Source organism: Pezoporus flaviventris, unplaced genomic scaffold (genome assembly GCF_033815535.1).
Source record: "Pezoporus flaviventris isolate CSIRO_AGI_PZ_B2104156 unplaced genomic scaffold, CSIRO_AGI_Pfla_v1 ptg000212l, whole genome shotgun sequence".
NCBI lineage: Eukaryota > Metazoa > Chordata > Aves > Psittaciformes > Psittacidae > Pezoporus > Pezoporus flaviventris.
Window position 1 is genome coordinate 1,706,123 of NW_026892760.1, and position 17,526 is coordinate 1,723,648.

At 35.1% G+C, this 17,526-nt stretch overlaps 1 protein-coding gene across 3 annotated transcripts in view; it reads left to right on the top strand.

The window, feature by feature from the left end:
- CNTLN (centlein) overlaps nucleotides 1-17,526 on the top strand; it is a 197,690-nt gene that overhangs the window by 149,681 nt on the left and 30,483 nt on the right. For all 3 annotated transcript variants that reach the window (XM_061441239.1, XM_061441241.1, XM_061441240.1), the window contains one exon: nucleotides 15,319-15,483. In XM_061441239.1, coding sequence (XP_061297223.1) covers nucleotides 15,319-15,483 — 165 coding nt within the window. The remainder of the gene's footprint in view (nucleotides 1-15,318; nucleotides 15,484-17,526) is intronic.

The window sequence follows — 17,526 nt, forward strand, 5'->3', positions numbered from 1 at the left end:
AGGGGACATAAGATTGGTGGAACAGGGTGCTCAGCATGGTTAGCAAGGTAGATAGGTGCATGGAATAGGTGAATCAGTAAAAGATGGGTTTGTTCCTTATTTGAGAAGTTGGAATTTGAAGGAGCAGGGTCATGGGATTGCAAAAATGCCTCTGTGACCTGAAAGTATCTAGAGGTCTTTCAAGCACATCCATTTATTTTTGTTGTGTGTCCCTGTGTAACAGTGATTGCTTGTATTAAAATGTACCTATGAGATTAAATGCCAGAAATGATCATCATGGTTGGTTCTACTTACTATTTGGATTGGAGCTAAGCATTGACACATGGAACAGTGTAGATTATGTGTCTCAATTCATGCCTTAAGGTTAAATTGGTGCATATGAGTGCCACTTAATCATTTTCAGTAGTTCAGAATCTCACGTACCATGAAATTAATTTTTCAGTTGATCCCTCACATGAATGATAACTTTTTTTTTTTTCCCCAAGATAATGGTTTACACCTTACACATCTATTCTATTTGGATATACTATGAAATATATGACAGTCATTTTGCTGTTTGTTTGATAGGTAAAATCTTTCAATCATTTTTTAAAAATTAGTGGCAGTGTAAAAAATCCAAGCCAGTGTAAGAGGATATCTTCAGTCATTGACAGCTATTTTAAGCTTTCAATCATCACCAGAGGCTGATTGAAAAGTATAGATCATTATGACCTCACAGCGTTTTTAATGAGGAAATCATTACATCATAATGAAAACCAATACGTTGCTCAAGTTCATGTTGAGCAAGGCTGAATTGCTGTCTCCTGGGAACCAGGGACTCTGAAGAAAAATGAGAGTCCTAGTAGGAAATGAGCTGAGCATGAGCTCCTATTGCCATTGTGAAAAATACTAGCACAGTCCTTGAATATATAAACTGGAGGCTATACAATAGAAGCAGAGAGAATGTATTTTCTTTCACTTGGCGTGATTTGAGTGCTCCTAGAATACCCTATGTAGCTCTAACCCAGAATCCAAGAAAGACATTGATAAAAGTAAAAAGCATTTCAAGAAGACTCATGAAAAAGATTTGAAAATACACCATTCCAGAAAACAATTTGATGTTTTCAGAAAGTTAAAAGGAGTTTAAAAATTAAAGGGTAACTGGAGTTTAAATATTTGCATGAAGAGTCTTCAGTCTAGCAAATGAAAATTGGAAAAAAAATTCAACTGAAACAAGATAGAATCATACCAGATACGAGGTTTGTAATTTTTATGTGACTTTAATTGACCATTACCAATTGGAGTCAGAGAATTGCAATTATATTGGACAGTTAATCTAAAAAGGAAGAATTAGTGAGAAATCAACTGCTCATGGTTAGCAGTGGGCAGTCTTTCTGCAGGGAATAAAATAAAAAGTCTGTTCTGTAGGAAGCAACAAAAAATAGAGATGGGAGGAGAGAGGATATGTGAACTGAACTATGTGAACTGAGGTAATGAAAAGTACAAACAGGCAGGTATGTTTTCAACTTCAGTAACACTTCATTTATCTGTGGAACTGAGGGAAGAAATGCGTGTACTTCGTAGAGCACAGCTGATCAACAGTATTTTTGTAATGAAACCCAGAATGCATTTAATGGTGCTGTGAAATAAAATGTAAACATGGATGATAGATTTAAGAAAAGTCAGACCAATATTTTAAAAGAGTCTAACTGAAGCCAAGGGGGAGTGTTATAATGATGTTCAAACATCAGGTTATAAAGAAGAGAAATTCTGAGGCAGAGGAAGAAGCCATCACCATGCAAGACGTACAAATATAGACTCATGGCACAGGGAAAATGGATAATGAAATGGAGAGAATGACCTAAGATAAATGAATGTTCCACCATGTGCAACAGGAACATTAAAAGAGAATTAGCCTTTAGCAGAAGAAATGAAAACAGAAGGAATAATAGCTTTTGTGGTGTGACGTACGCAGAATTTAGATTACGTTGGTCTGGTACATCCCTTTACAGTTACTGATTGTAGAGCTGAGAGAAGGCTAAAGCCTCACACAGGTAATGTGTAACTTGGTAAGGTAAATTCAGTAAAGAAAAAGGTGAATTACAATTTTTTAATATTTTTTTCATATTCTTTTGTCTACCTGTAGGTTGGAGTGTAAAGAAACAGTTTTTTAGTGAGCTGGTAGTGAAATATTTGAAGGAGAAAGCTTTTCATTTGAACTGGGGAGACAGAGTCAGATGATCTTTTTTAGTCAAAATCTTGATAAAAGACTTAAGCTGATACACTTCATTAAGGGCTTGGCTTCCAAAGAATAAAAATACTTATTTTTCAAAGTATCGTTTGCAATAGAAACTTTGGTAGAAAAAAAGAAAACTAAATCAACAATGAGAAACAAATGAGGGAAAAGCATTCTGATATATAGTAATTTTAGTTAAAGATCTACAGGTGCTGCATTTATGTGAAGATAGAAATTTTACAAGCTTTGTCCCTCAAGAATGAAGTTGAGGTAACCATGAGGAAAGCTAATCAGCGGGAGACATAAATTTCCTTTACTTAGGAAAGAAGGCCTATGTCGAGGTCTGAAACGCAATTTTGATGTTTATGATGATTTACAGTCTCAAGACTTCGACTTTGAGTAGTTTCCCTGAAGAAAAGTTTTTTCATAATTTTGATAAGAAGGCATTATTTGTAGCTTAGAGTGCATTTTATTGCAGCCCACTGTCATACATATTACTGTGTATAGTTCAAAAGTCATTTTACAGTAAATTCTTCAAGATTACAAATATTGGATTGTCCTGACTGTATTATTTTTTTCTGTCAAGATTTGTAAAATTTTAGTTTTGTTTCCATTTATTGTAAAATTTTAGTTTAGTTTCCATTTCTCAACTGCTGCTTTGTGATGTTTGTTCTTTTCACAAGGAGTTAAAAACTTCTGTGTATATACAAATGCATATTTTCTTATTTACATACACTCACCGTGTATCTCCAGACTTGTCTTTACACTGGCATCTTTTGTAGTAGACATGGTGTGTAAGGTATTCAGTTTATATATGTCAGATCCTCCAGGGCCATGGCTTTTGCCAGATGAAGCACTTTCGATTTTGAGGCTGATGAAACACAGTGCTATTATTGATCTGTGCATGACACAGCCTGTATCTCTGCTGGCAGAGTGTAGCAACATTTATCCAGGAATTTGTGAAATGTCACTCGGATCATGTTCATAAGGTAAACTGCAAAAACCAGGATCCGAGCTGAGAATCCATGAGGAATTGGACGTGACTCTCTTACTCCTTCGTCCTATCTTCTAGGTCAGCCAAGTGGTATTTGTTAAGACAACGTCTGTGTTTTGTATTAGGTGTTGAAGAAAGTATGATTATCACTAGGAACACCCTGTACAATATAGTCCTACTGTTGTTTTACTCATTTTTTTAGGTCACTTGAAAGAACAGTATTTTAAGTTAGTTAAAGCAATCTAAACATTGCAAGTCTATAATTTCTGTTGTGTTTGTAGAAAAATGACAGCTCCTGTATGGCTCCAATCAGGAAACTCTGTTTACATTTCCCAAATTTTCTTGCTTCACTTTGCATTTGGGGATGTGCAGCAATAAATGCTTGCCATTAAGATCTCAGTAAGCAGTGGTCAGAAAGGGTGTGTGACTGTATTTACACATAAACCTGCCCAAATGCTTATATTTAGAGGTTTGATTTCTTTATAAATTACAACTGAAAAAGGCTGTGCATTTTTGTTAGTATCAAAAGCGTGTCATGTAAAACATAATGCAAACTAAGGTAAATAATAAAAAAGCAAGCTTTTATATCAAGTCAAATGTGACTTTTCCAGATATTTTTTTGTAAGTAGTGTTTCAGCAATAGACTCAGTGTAATCTGGAAATGGATGTTGCACCTTCTCCTTAAAAAAAAAATGTTTTAAAGTGTAAAAAAGACACAAAAAGATACAATTCCTAATTTAAGTTTTGGTTTCTAAAGTAATTTGAAAGTTAGCCATGAAGGAAAAAAATAATTATTGTGATACTTGCCAACATTTTTCAATTCTAAACAGTAAAATCTTTAGAAAAGTCTCTTGATTGTTTGATTTAAAAATCAACTACTAGTTAAGGAAAGAAGAAATAGTTTTTACTGAAGTTAAAGATTTGAGTTTGGCCATCTTGAGGGTTTTTTCCCAAGTATAACAAGGTTTTCTTTTATTTCTGTAAGATAATTTCTGTAGTTTGAATCCCACAGACCAAGTCCAGATTTAAATGAAATATCATTAGTGAATTACCACTGAAATTTAATTAGCCTCAACTTTTTAAAATGTTCATACTTGATGCATGTATTTTTACATGTTATCCTTTCCCTTTACAAGATTGACATATGTGAGATGCAAACTCATAATCATAAGCTGTGGAAAAGCAAACATTTCAGTTGACTGGTTTGTGGGGCAGGGTGGGGTGGCTTGCTGGTATGTATGTTTATTTAGCAAAAGTCCACAGGTTGGACAGATACCAGTGTCTGTTTCTCAGGAACATGAAGATGGTGTTACAAATCATGAAAGCCACCTGTTTGTCAATCTGCCACTCTTCATAGTAAGCCATTGCCAGTTTGTCAAGCACTATTTCTTACAGGGAATTTCAGAGAGGGAATTTATTTCGCTACTTAGCAGTTAGCAGTGTCAAGGCACTCTGTGAGATACTGTGTCTTATTTCAGACACCACACATAAAATACACATATTGGAGGGGAAAAAAAAAAACAATTCTAGGTTTTGAACATGTTAAATATGAGAAAAAATTGAAGGAGTGTAATTAATGAAATCTATAAAATAACAGATCATTAGTAAAGACTGATGGAGTGTAATAGCCAAAATAGTTTTCCAGTGCATAAAAGATTATTTAAAAGGGCTAGTGGTCAGTTTGTGCTTCCATCTCCTGTAAGGAGAATAGATTTAATTTTTCAAGAAAGATTATTTAGGCATAAGGCAAATTTTCTCTCTGAGGGCACTGAAGAACTGCAGAAGGCTGCCAGGAGGATCTTCACTGTAGTTTAATTTAAATTTTGCACATGTGGTAAATTTAATGCATTCATGACATTGTTACCAGTCTTTCTCTTTTGTCCTCATTTTTATTTGGAAGGACTTTTTTTTTTTTACTTAACTAGCACAGGAAGAGTTTGAACAATGGAGCTAGCAGCTAGTCCTTGCAAGTCTTTTTTTTTTCCTGGAACACCAAATTCTCCTTTTCCTCCATGCAGTTTATGACTCTTTGGTTTTTAGTTAGGTGTATAATGGTCAGAGAGCAGGACCATAGCAATAGCTCCCACATCTTGTCCTTGGAGAAACAATGTCAGAAAAAAATACGTAGTCCTAGAGTTCTTTTTAACTCCTCCAGATTTCAGAAGAAGAATCTTCGTTACTAGTTCAGCACTCTTAGGTCTCCTGCAAACCAGAAGTTTCCTGTGTTTGGCCCTATTTTCTTACCCATTCCAAACTGAGATTTCTTTGTCCAGTTTACTGCAAAACATTTTTTAGAGCCTGCATCTTAGTCCAGCTTTCTCACTCTCACAATACGTTGTTTAAGCTTGTATGTTCAAAGTTAATGTCCGTGCTCTGCTGTCCTGGCTACTCCCTTTCACTGCAAGAAGAAACACCAAAGGACGCATCCATAGCCAGGAGCACAAAGGAGAGTAGTACAGCCATTCTTATCACTTTACCAAGGAAGATGCATGAGCCTTCAAAATGCATGTGATTTTATTTTTTGTCTTTCTAGGCATAAAATAATACAAGTCAAGAACTAAGGTATCTTCAACAACAGCAGAAAAATGTTACAAATTAGAGTACTTAGTAGACAAAAAATGGTATCTGGAAACTGCACCCGAGATTCTTTTTTAAAATGGTTATTTACAGCATTCCGTCCTTGGGATTGTCCTCATTTTTCTCTGCCTTAGATCCTAGTTATTGCAGACAATGAGCAGAGGCTCACAGGGTTCTTTGGCATCCCTGCAGAAGTCACACACTATTACTCTCCTCGTAACCAAAAAAGAAGAGTTTTTTTTGGTTTTGCAGACAGGTTAGTTTGCCTAAAGTGCCTGAACTTCATGGTCCAGCTACTGCTAGAGGATGTAGAAGTATGATTATACTTCCTTACTAGTGCTTTGCACCATATGATCTGCTCTGCAAAAGATTCACTAGCAACTGATGAGGTAATCAGGGGCCGTTACCATATCTTGTGTCATGTTTAGGTTAATTTTGCATCTCTCCATGCTACTTTTGATGCCTAACATGGCAAGAGCTTCAGTTTCTTTCTCAGGGTTGGAGATTGTATGACTAGCCATATCATGTCACAAGATTCACAGGCACTGGAAGAGGATTTACTCTTCTGTGGCAGAACTGGTCTGCCTGTGCACAGTTTTCTGTTAATTCATAGATTCAAAGGTGGTCCTTGGTATTATGTACACCAAAGAGAAACGTGTGACTTTGTCTACACGTATATCTCAGTGAAGCAAGCCGAAGAGAATCAGGCAAGTGCTAAGAGACAGCAGCTATAGGTGTGGTTCAAGCTGGGACACTGAACTGCAGAGATTAGGCACAATGTAGTCCTCAAACTGTTCATGTATGTAAAAATAATTAATTGCCCAGATGAGTTATAATATTGATAATAATCATGATAAAGGTAAAGTGTATTTTAATTTATGCATTATCTGAAAATACGGCTTTTGCTTGTGATGGTCCTTTGAGCTATTTAATACGTAATGAAAGGAGTACTTTACTCAAACTGTTCATTTATGCCTGTAATTTTAGCAAGGGTTCCAATGATAACATAAGTTACAAATTAAAGATAAGGCTGTGAGGGTTCATTTACAAGAATCCAGGAATGAATTCTCACTTTAATTTATATGCAGTACCATTGTAGTGGTGTTTTTTAGATGCAGTCCATTATTTTGAAATACATCCCTGTCTTTGCATCTTCCCCACAATGTCTGTCGTCAGCTTCCTCATACTTCTTAGAAGTGGCTAGTAATATGCCTTTATTTTCTTATCTAGAAATGTAAATGATACACTAATATTTGCACAGTATCACTCTTATGTGACTACAAAAAATCTAGGTGTTTTACCCTTTTTTTCAAACTTTGTGTTGTGTATTTCTACTTTTGTCCTCCTCTGTGAGAACATGAGAGAAGTTTTCCTAAACTCCTCAGTAACTAACTTTGCTAATACAGTTTATACTTAAAATGATTTGCCTGTACACTGCTGTCTACATTAAAAAAAAAAAAAACAGAAAAAAAAAAAGCTTCTGCAGATATTTTTTCATGTTTTGTTAATACCTGAAACAATTACAAATTAGGTGTCTGAATAATTGTGTAAAATTAAATATAGAGCAATCTTGAAAATTTTGTCCCTTGAATATTGCAACTCACTTCTTATACCTCTAAGGTACATGGGGTTTAGTAATTTTTATCTCAAAATATCACTTACATCACTTCTTCAAACCTTTGTAGCTTTTAGACATGTTTTCTGTAGGATGGTAGAAAATTTTTGTTAGCAGCTGAAAAGTAGATTTAAGTGTACAAAACCAATACATTAAGAGGAGGCCAGAATACAGGAGATGAAACAGTTTTCCCTGTAAGTGCAGAATACCTGTCTGCTTGTATTTGAGATGCAGCAGCAGTATTTCAATAGAAAATGGTTCGTTCTCTAAAACAGATGGAAATGAGGAGACGTTAAATTAATATTTCACCATTCTTTCAGCTGTTTTCTTCCTTTCTTGCTTATATTTTCTTTTAAAAATAATTTTAATTTTTAAAGATATAAAGCTGTATGCTTTGGAAATAAGTGGGTAAATCAAAAGAAAGTTTAAAAACAGTCTTTAAAATAGCATTTTCATTTTGATTTCTTTCTATTTTATGTGAGCTATACAGAAAACAGATGGAAGCATTATTAATTTTTTCCCCCAATGAGTTTTAGTGCAGCATATTTGTACGTGTTATCTGAAACATATGAATACTTAGTATTGCTGCTGTTAAATTCGTAATGAGTTGTAGGGATTGTGAAATTCCCTGACTGGCTCTCATGCAAGTAGTTCATTTGCAGTGCTTAGATGTGTTAAGATTAAGCAGAGGGAATATGGCAAGCACTATCCCTGACCCTAGATGAAAAAATCAAATTTCTAGCTTCCTGAGTTTGCCCCAACTGTCATGTTTGGTTAAAATCAGATAAATACTGTTCAACCCTGCAGAAAAACTTTGCAGTAAAAACTAGTCCTAACTTTAAAGGATTGCATGGATTCCATGTCTGTATTCTCTAGTAATTACAAAGGAGTGGAAATCTTAGGGCAAATTTTGTGCATCAGATGGAAGTCTTTGCTTATATATAGCAGCAGTACTTACTGTGCACAGGCATGTTATGTGTTGGAATACCTAAGTCAAGTTGTATTTGTGTAGGTAACAATGGTGGTGTTACATGGAAACACTGGGTTTGGACTCAAGCCAAATCCTCACAACTGGGTTGCCATAACATCCAGATATTTTCAAGTAGGACACAATGTTATGAAATGTCTCATTTTCAGTTGAATTGTAATAAAACTTAGTTTTATGTATCATGTGGAGTCTGTGTAGATATTAATATTTCTAATATGTATATGTATAAGATATAGCATAATATACTCTATTTTTCTTTTTAAGAAATATTTTTTTTTTTATGTTATATAGATTTTGACTGGAAATGTTAAGGCGTTATAGACAAGGTCATGCACATCTGTATATTCTGTCAATTTGCATCTCTGCAGTGGAAGTTCAATCCCTACAAAAATTAAAGCAAGTAGTTGTGAGCATATAATCGATCATAATGAAATTACTTATATAAGTAATGTTACATTCATAGTTAATAGTCCTTATATTCCTTTGATATTTGCAAGGACAGATAGAGTGCTGCATCTATTTAGTATGAAAGCAAGATAGTTTTCTTAATATGTACAGAAATTAGGCATGGGATACAGCAATATTTACTCCTACAGAGACATTAAATCAAAGTAATAGAAAATGCAAGCTAAACCAGAACTGCTGCAGGTCAAACCCCTTATATTTGAATTGGTGTTATCATTACACAGATGGCGTTTCACAAGCATTTTCATAGTTTAATATATGATGATATTATATATATAATATTACCTATATTATGACTTTTTTCTTATTTCTCGTAATTTATTTGAAAAATCATTGGTTGCAAAATGTCCAGTTCTGTACTTAGGCTTGTCTGTTGTTTATAACAGCAGATTTTTTTTTTTTGAGAATCGGGCTCAAAATGTATTGCTCCAATTCATTTATACATGAGTGTGTGTTTCTCTAGAATAGATGCATGTGCTCCAGTATTGATCTATGTGGTATTTATCATTCTTTAGAAAAATGAAAAGGTAAAACAGAACAAAATTTAAAATGGACCTGTCTGCTCTGATTTTATTGATTTTATTGTTTTATTTTGTAAGATACTATAGTTAAATGTTATAATTCTGTTTTTTTGTAAGGTGTAGAAAAAATTATCTGTAAAGAACTATAAAATAGCTGAATTAAAATTACAAGTAAAACATCTGTTTATGAAGCGGTACACAGTAAATAGCCCTTTGTAAAAGATGATTACTCTTGATCAGTACTATCACATGAATAAGAAGATATTAAGAAACGTTGATAAGAGTTTGTTCATGATTACAACTGTATTCCCAATGATAACTGAATTTATTATTTATATGTGTGAAAGGGCCATTCTATAGGTAACAGTGTAAACATTGCTTTTATAAAACTGATGAACTCCAATTGTGTTACAGTGACATTATCAATAGGAGAACTGTTTTTTCTTAAGTAAAATACTTGAAATGAGAAATATACCTCTTATCTGCATGCTGATATCTGTATTTCTCTGCTGGGAACTAATTTAAACACTTCATGAGAGATTGACATTTTCAGTACCTTAAACACCCTTAAAAGCTGCTTTGTTCATTGCAAACCATATTTAGTATGACCTCCTAATAATGTAGCATACCTCAAGTGTCATGCCTGTCTTTACACTGGAGCTGTGTTCATCTATACTAGACAACTGCACTTCAAGGAAAGATTTTTTTTTTTTTTTTCTTGATAGGCAATTAGCAGTAATTAGGAAGATTCACTTCAGAAAGATGTCAACATGAGATTGTTTAAAAAAGTTGAATGTCAGTGGCTTTAAAAGAAGTTTTTTTTTTTCCTGACACATAGGTATGGCATTTGAAACATGAAATGTTAATTTAACTTTTCTGCTTATTATTCATGCACAATATTATTTTGTCATTCAGATACTACACTGACAGAGTGCAAAGGGTGTTAAAATAGTGCTGTTAGAATAAAAAGAGGATTAAGCTACCATTGGCCAATTAGCCAAAGGGTACTTAATGGTCTCTAAAGGATACTGAAGTCTAACAACTAGCTAAAGAACTGGCAAAAAGTCCTCTGCATTACCTTCGTTTACTTGACATTTTGTGAAACAGTCAGCAGCTGAAAACTGCATTTGGCTGAAAAAAAAATTTATCTCAGTGATAAAGTAAATTTTACTGAAATTTTAGAAGAATATATGACAAATAACTTTTACATTTTATAACTTTTTCTTGCTTTTGGGCATCTTTATTTAAATTCAGGGCTAGCATATTAAGTCACCAAAGATTTTTCTGTTTCATATTTTTTCTTCATGTCTAGAATACTAAGTAATCAACCACTTACAGCACTTGCATGATGCAGATTTGGAGTTATTTGCCTTTATATGATTCACAATAAGTATGCGGCACAGTTGGTATTTTAGTCAGTTACATATCTTTTGTATTTTCAGATAGCAATGTACCATTTTTGGTAATTTCAGTTTGGGGGTTTTTTGTTGTTTTTTTTTTTCTGTGGCCCATCAGGTAGGTTTTTCTTAAAGAGAACAAAACAGGGTCAAGATCAGAGGGACTGAATAAATTTTGCCTTGGATATTGTAAATAGATTTATCATTATTTTGTAACGTTTGATAGAGTGTGTAAAATTTTAAATACCTGACTATGTGCCTTCCAATACGTTTAGAAAAGTTCTGTCATGGTTTATGTGTACAACAAGTACTTCTTATCCTGGATATACTTAACAATCAAACTAAAGCTGTGAGAAAATAGGATTTAAGATGAGCAGAGTTAGATTTTGAAATAGACCTTGGTACAGGATATTCATATCTATGCATAGAGCAAGTGTATTTTATTACCTGCCAGATTTCTTAGAGAAAAGATAACAGAATATGTTGACTATGTATCACTTGCAGACATATAGATGCACATTGTAACGTTTCATGTCCCAGGGTTGTAGGATGGGTGGCAAATACTAATTTTAACCATCTGAGGGTATTTATATTAGTTATATTGGATTACTAAAGAAGTAGTAAAATCAGGTAATGCTATTGCTTAAAAGGGGTTTCAAGAATACCTGACTTACAGCCCATTTTATAATTTTGCCTAGAATACTGTCATGGTTTAAGTCCAGTCAGTAATTCAGAACCGTGCAGTCACTCACTCACTCCGCCCAGCTCCTGGAGGGATGGGGAAGAGAATCGAAAGAATGTAACTCCCACGGGTTGAGATAAGAACAGTCCAGTAACTAAGGTATAACACAAACCACTACTGCTGCTGCCACCAATAATAATAATGATAAGGGAAATAACGAGAATACAACCACTCACCACCTGCTGATCAATACCCAGCCCAACCCTAGCAGTGATCTAGCCCTTCTGGGTAACTGCCCCCAGTTTATATACTGGGCATGACGTGCTGTGGTATGGAATACCTCTTTGGCTAGTTCGGGTCAGGTGTCCTGTCTCTGCTTCCTCCCGGCTTCCCCTCCTCCCTGGCAGAGCATGAGACTCACAAAGTCCTTGGTCAGAGTAAACATTACTGAGCAGCAACTAAAAACATTGGTGTTATCAGCGCTGTTCCCAGGCTGAAAGTCAAAACCACAGCACTGCACCAGCTACTAAGGAGAAAAATGACTGCTACTGCTGAACCCAGGACAAATATATTCTGCATAATATATTCTGCAAATACAAATGTATGGAATCGTGTACAGCAGTGGCAGTGCCGTATGAGCCACCACTAACAGAAATTTTCATGCATGCCAGTTGCAGGAGGAGGGTGACTGAGCTAGAAGATCCTCACAGGTTTGTTGTGATTCTGAGGAGCAACAGGCCATTCTAGGAGCTTCCTACATTAATCCTTTGGGTCTTCCATGCAGCTATCTTTCTGAGCAGAGGGCTTATGATAAAAAGTATTGCTGAGTCACTGCAAGTTTTGCATTGACTACATAGAAACTGAGATTTCATCACTTACTCCTTTGTGTACAGCAGAACAGAGTGTCATGGGTATACCAGGAGCAGGGAGATTAAGATAGATGGATTTTAAAATATTGAATCTATACACATCTGTTAAGCCAAAACACTCTGGAGGAGGTGCAGCAGAAAAAGGCTGCTACATGGTGGAGTAACAGCAGTAGCCTGCCTTTACCAACATCTGGTCTAGCTGGTGTTTAAGATTCTAACTTTCATCATGGTGACCTTTTCCCCTGGAGTAAATCCTTTTTACTCTGTCACTCACAATTTGTGTGCATGGGAGAAAACGCACAAACCCCCGACATGTCTGAAAAAAAAGCAAGAAAAAAAGGCTTGACCTAAAACTTAGTGAGTTGCAGCAGCATAATGAACTTGATTCTTAAGTGAGTAAATACAAGGAATATCTTTTAGGTAGAAATATTTTGCCTAGGCTAGGGGGCTGTTTTTCACAGCATACATAGATTTATAAAGAATTTTCACATAACCTGTCAATATATTGCAAATAGAAGAATAAAGCAATAAAATTATCTACGCTGAAACATCATTTACATTGTTTCCAGAGCAGTTAAGAGACAACCTTCTTGATACTAGATGATCTTAAGGTCCTTTCCAACCCTAACTATTCTATGATTCTATATCGCTGATTGCAATTGCATGACTGTCTTTGTCTGCAAGCTGGGGGGGGGGGGGGAGTTGTCTTGTAAATCCTACACTACTCTCACTTTACCCTGGTAGTTCTGATGCTGTTTCTGAATTCATGGGCATTCATATTTGAAGTATTTTTTTAACTACCTTCTAACTTAAGTAAATTCTGTAAGCAGCGTAGCACTGTCATCTTTGGCATCTGTCCCATGAAAGCCCTTTCTTTTTCAATATAGTTGCTGTCATTTTGGGGAATGTAGCCACTGCAGTCATGGCATTTTAGACCAGATGCATTTTGGCAGCAGCAGTAGCCTAAGAAACTTCTGAGAGTCACAAGCAATCTTGGGCAGACATGGGGGCATTTCTAATTTTAATCAGAGATATTGATCTAGCTATGATTTTTTTTTCCTTTTCTTTTTATGAATAATTTATTACAGAGACACTGAATCGTGATGTTCCTCTTGTAGAAATATTGGCTATACTGGACAAATTAACATCCTTATATCCATCTATACTTTATCTTTCTATACTACTACTGGTTTTGCTTATTAAAGTAGACTTCATTTTGTCTTCTACTGAAATAATATTAATTGTGAGAATATATATATTAGATTAAGGAATAGAAAGTTAGAAAATGCATAAACACTATTCATCTCTTATTCGATAATGACAGCAGATGCAGAAGAAAATGGAAAGATTAACCCACTTTACTACGAACTTATCTTGGAGATATGGATAAAATGCCCATTTGCTTTAATAAATGCACTCAAGTGTGAAGTACTGTTAAGGTGGATGCAGGATGCACTTTCTTGTATCTGTGATATTTTTTGAAGTTAATGTAAAGTCTACAAGCATTCTCATTTAATTTATAATGAGAATAAACATGAACATAAGTAGTTTTATTTGGATATATATGTGATCTTCAGATGATTAGTATATAAACACGTGTATAAAGAGGTTTTTTTCTGCTAACATCATGTAGTGTAAAATCTGGTTTTGAGTTGAATAATAAATACTTGGAAATAGAATAGTATCTTTAGCTTTCACCCATGGATTTTTGTGTACCAGTATATAATTGGTCATACATTTAGTCATTTCGAACTGCAGCATCTTCTCCAGATTCTCATCATGATTCTTCACAAAGGAAGGTTTTTTTGCCCTTTGAGAGATTTTGAATTACCATTTTGTATAATTGTTCCTTATGTTAAAGTCTGGTATTACAATCTTCTTTGGAATAATAAGATAGTACAATAGTTACCCTCTTAAGGAGCCAGAGTTGTTAGGCCATTGGTGGCTTTGGGTGACTACAGATTCATGAAAGTTAACCACTAGCATAAAGATTATTTCAGGTCTTCATTTTACAGAAAAAAAAAATCAATGATATTTAAATTAAAACAAATACTTAATTTAAAAGCTTACCTCCATACTGTGAAATATATTGCTGCACAAATCAAGTCTTGTCAGTTGTCAATCAAGTGCAACAAGACTGAGAGTTTATTTGCATGTTATTTGTTTGAACTAAATCCCTAGCAAGCCTCGTCTGCTAATTGGACTTAGCATTTATGTTGCTAAATGAGAAGCATTTTGGCTGCAGTATAGGGTGGTAAGACCTACCCAGTGGAATAAACAACTAACATCTGTTATCCTGTCCTGCTCCAGCTTGGCTTTTACCACTTAAGTACCTCAGCCCTAGAGTCAAGGTTATGGAATATGTAGTTCTCTGGCTATGGTGCATATATGTGAAAGGGAAGAAATAGCACAACATGAGTACAGACCAGCCAACCAGAAGATATTTAGTGCAGCTGGTCCACTTTGCTTTAACCTCTACAAGCCCTACAAATATCACAACAAAAGCCAAGAGAAAGCTGTATGTTTTATAGCAGTTGTCAAGATAGCTGTTCAAGTGAGCTTACTGTGGTCACCATTAAAGTAGATTTGACATTTAACCACCTTTTTTAATATGCATTGGTGGTATTTCTTCATGCTTTGTGTAGAAAATAATTGCTGAATTCCAGGGAGGCTGTAGGTAAACAGGTTTTAACAGTAACTACTGTTACAGTTTTATATGAGAATTTTAGCCTGTCATAGCAAAAATACCAATGTGTACAGTCAAAATTAAATAAGCTTGTCTTAAAAAAAAAAAAAAAAAAAAAGCTTGTTTTTAGTGGTAGTTGACTTCTCTTTCCTGCCAGATTTGATCTTCATGTGGACTAGAAAATTCAGCCAGTGGCTGTGCAGTGTAACTAGTTTTATCTATGCTGTTTCATTCCTCTTGAATTCCAAACAAGAGAAGCATCTAATTTTTAGGATATGATTGTGATTGTTTCTTCTGTTTGTAAAACAGATGTTGACCTCCAACCTGGCCAAGTGGCAACAGGAGAAGGAAGATTTACAAGAAAAATTGAAGTTGAGAGAACATCTGTCTCTAACTGCTGGAAAGAGTGAAGCCACACCAGCTCATTCAAAGAACATCGATTTAGAGATGAAACAGCTGCAGTGCAAACTAAAGGTGACAGAACAGATTATCTAGTGTTGAGGATAATTCATATGAACAGTATTTCATAACTGGGTCAAGCAGGTATACATGTACGCACATAGGCTATCATTTATGTATCTTAGCCAATGATTAGCAACTTAGGTGTTAGATAACCTTTGGTGTTAAGTAGAAATGTAGTCATAAGGAGGAGAGTTTAAAGTTATAATTAAAAGATTTGTGCAGATCAAATAAGCCATACAGGGAAGCTTGCTGGGTTTTCACACAATGATAAAATTAATCTTGTTGAAAAATGCTGTGGAATTACTTCAGTGAGAAGTGTGTTGAGTCGTTGCTTCCTTTAAGAAGGAAATAAGCAACACCAGTCTCTGACAAGAGAGCAAAAATGTGAGTTGATGGGGGAGCTCATATAATGTAACAGTGTTGTATTACCTATATTTCACTACTATTCTTGTCTTCAAGAGACATTCTTTTTGTATTTTTGCAGATTAGCTGGTAGGAAAATGCTAACTTGATGAGGCTATTTTTCAGTTTCAAGTGATTCTGTTATCTGTGGTTAATGTAGTTGCTGGACTGTGCTGTTGTGGGAGTGTTCTCAGCAGGTGGCCTGCCTCAAACATATTAATTCTTCCTCTCTTCCCACTGAAGGAAATATATGTGCAACTGAATGTTTTAAACTTAGGGGTTTTTTTCTGTAATTTTCTTTTTAATATTTGAAGAAAGAGAAAAGGTCAAAATTCTACAGTTTCTTGCTTCTAGAAGAAATGGCACACTTTCAAGTCGACTGCCAAAAGGCCAACTAGTAGAAAAGGCCATCTTACATGAGTGGTGTAGATAATCTGAGTACTAGATTAGCTGTAGTAGCACATGAGAGGGTGTAGGGCTCAGATCTCTTATCTGTTGATGGTAATCATGGTATTACAGATCTTGGCTCTAACACACCAAGGGCATAACATCAATATTCAGGGGTTAGTAAAGGTAGGTCACATTGATAAAGAGATGAGGGCAGCAGGGAGTAGCCCTGTAAAGGCACGTAATTTGATCTGCTTTAATTATGAGAAAGATCTTGAAACCATACATGCTGACTTCTTGAGTGTTGATTTTTAGATTTGGGGTTGACTATCTGCTTCTGTTGCTGGTGAGTGGTAATTTCTGTTAATTAGGGTTATTCCTTTTGGATGAGCATGCTCATTATCCAGAAACCTAGCAGTCAATTGCTCTATGGAAGTAAGAAAACTAAAAAATGAAATGTTTGCGTGTGTGTGAAACAATCTTAACAGTAACATGTCTGCTACATGTGACCTGCAAAATACATGGCTGAAAAATCACAGGGTTTTTGTTTCTGCAGCAGGCATTTAGCAAACATATATAGATCTGATGTCAAAAATACTAACATGACTTCTACTTCTTAAAAGATGTATTATATTTTTATTTAAAAGTAAACTGTATGCAAGACTACATTTAGAATAAGTATAGTCTGTGACCCCCATATACAAGTTAGTAAAATCACTAGTTGCTGAATCGCATGAGTTTTGACCTAAGAGCCTGAAAAGCTATTTAAATCAAGTTATTGAAATTCTTAGCCTTGTTTTGACCTAATAATTTTTCAGAAATTGAAGTCCTGCAAGTATTTTTATCAGAAAAAATTGGCAGTTGTCAACTACTGCTGCAGCTATCTAGCATACTTAAAAAAGGGATACAAAGTTATTTTCCTAAAGGGCTGAATGTGAAAGCAGCAAAAGCTTTACTCATAGCTCAAAATTTCAAAGTGCCTGGTTTTGTTAGTTAATCTTTTTTATTCAGAACTATCTTTGCAGTATTTGTTTATGTTGTGTGTAATGATTCCTTGTATCGTTGCCAGTAGGAAGTGTAGTAAGTGTGGGTGGTGAGTCTGGAAGCAAAATGCTGTAAGCGTGTGTCTTCACCTCTGAGCATGTGCAGAGGCCCACCTAAATATTCAAATTCATACCTGGTGTGTAAACCATCTAACTGGGTGCTGTGCTTCACGCTAACAAAGCTCAAGCTCAACAGCCAGGTTTCAGGAAAGTCAGGAATATT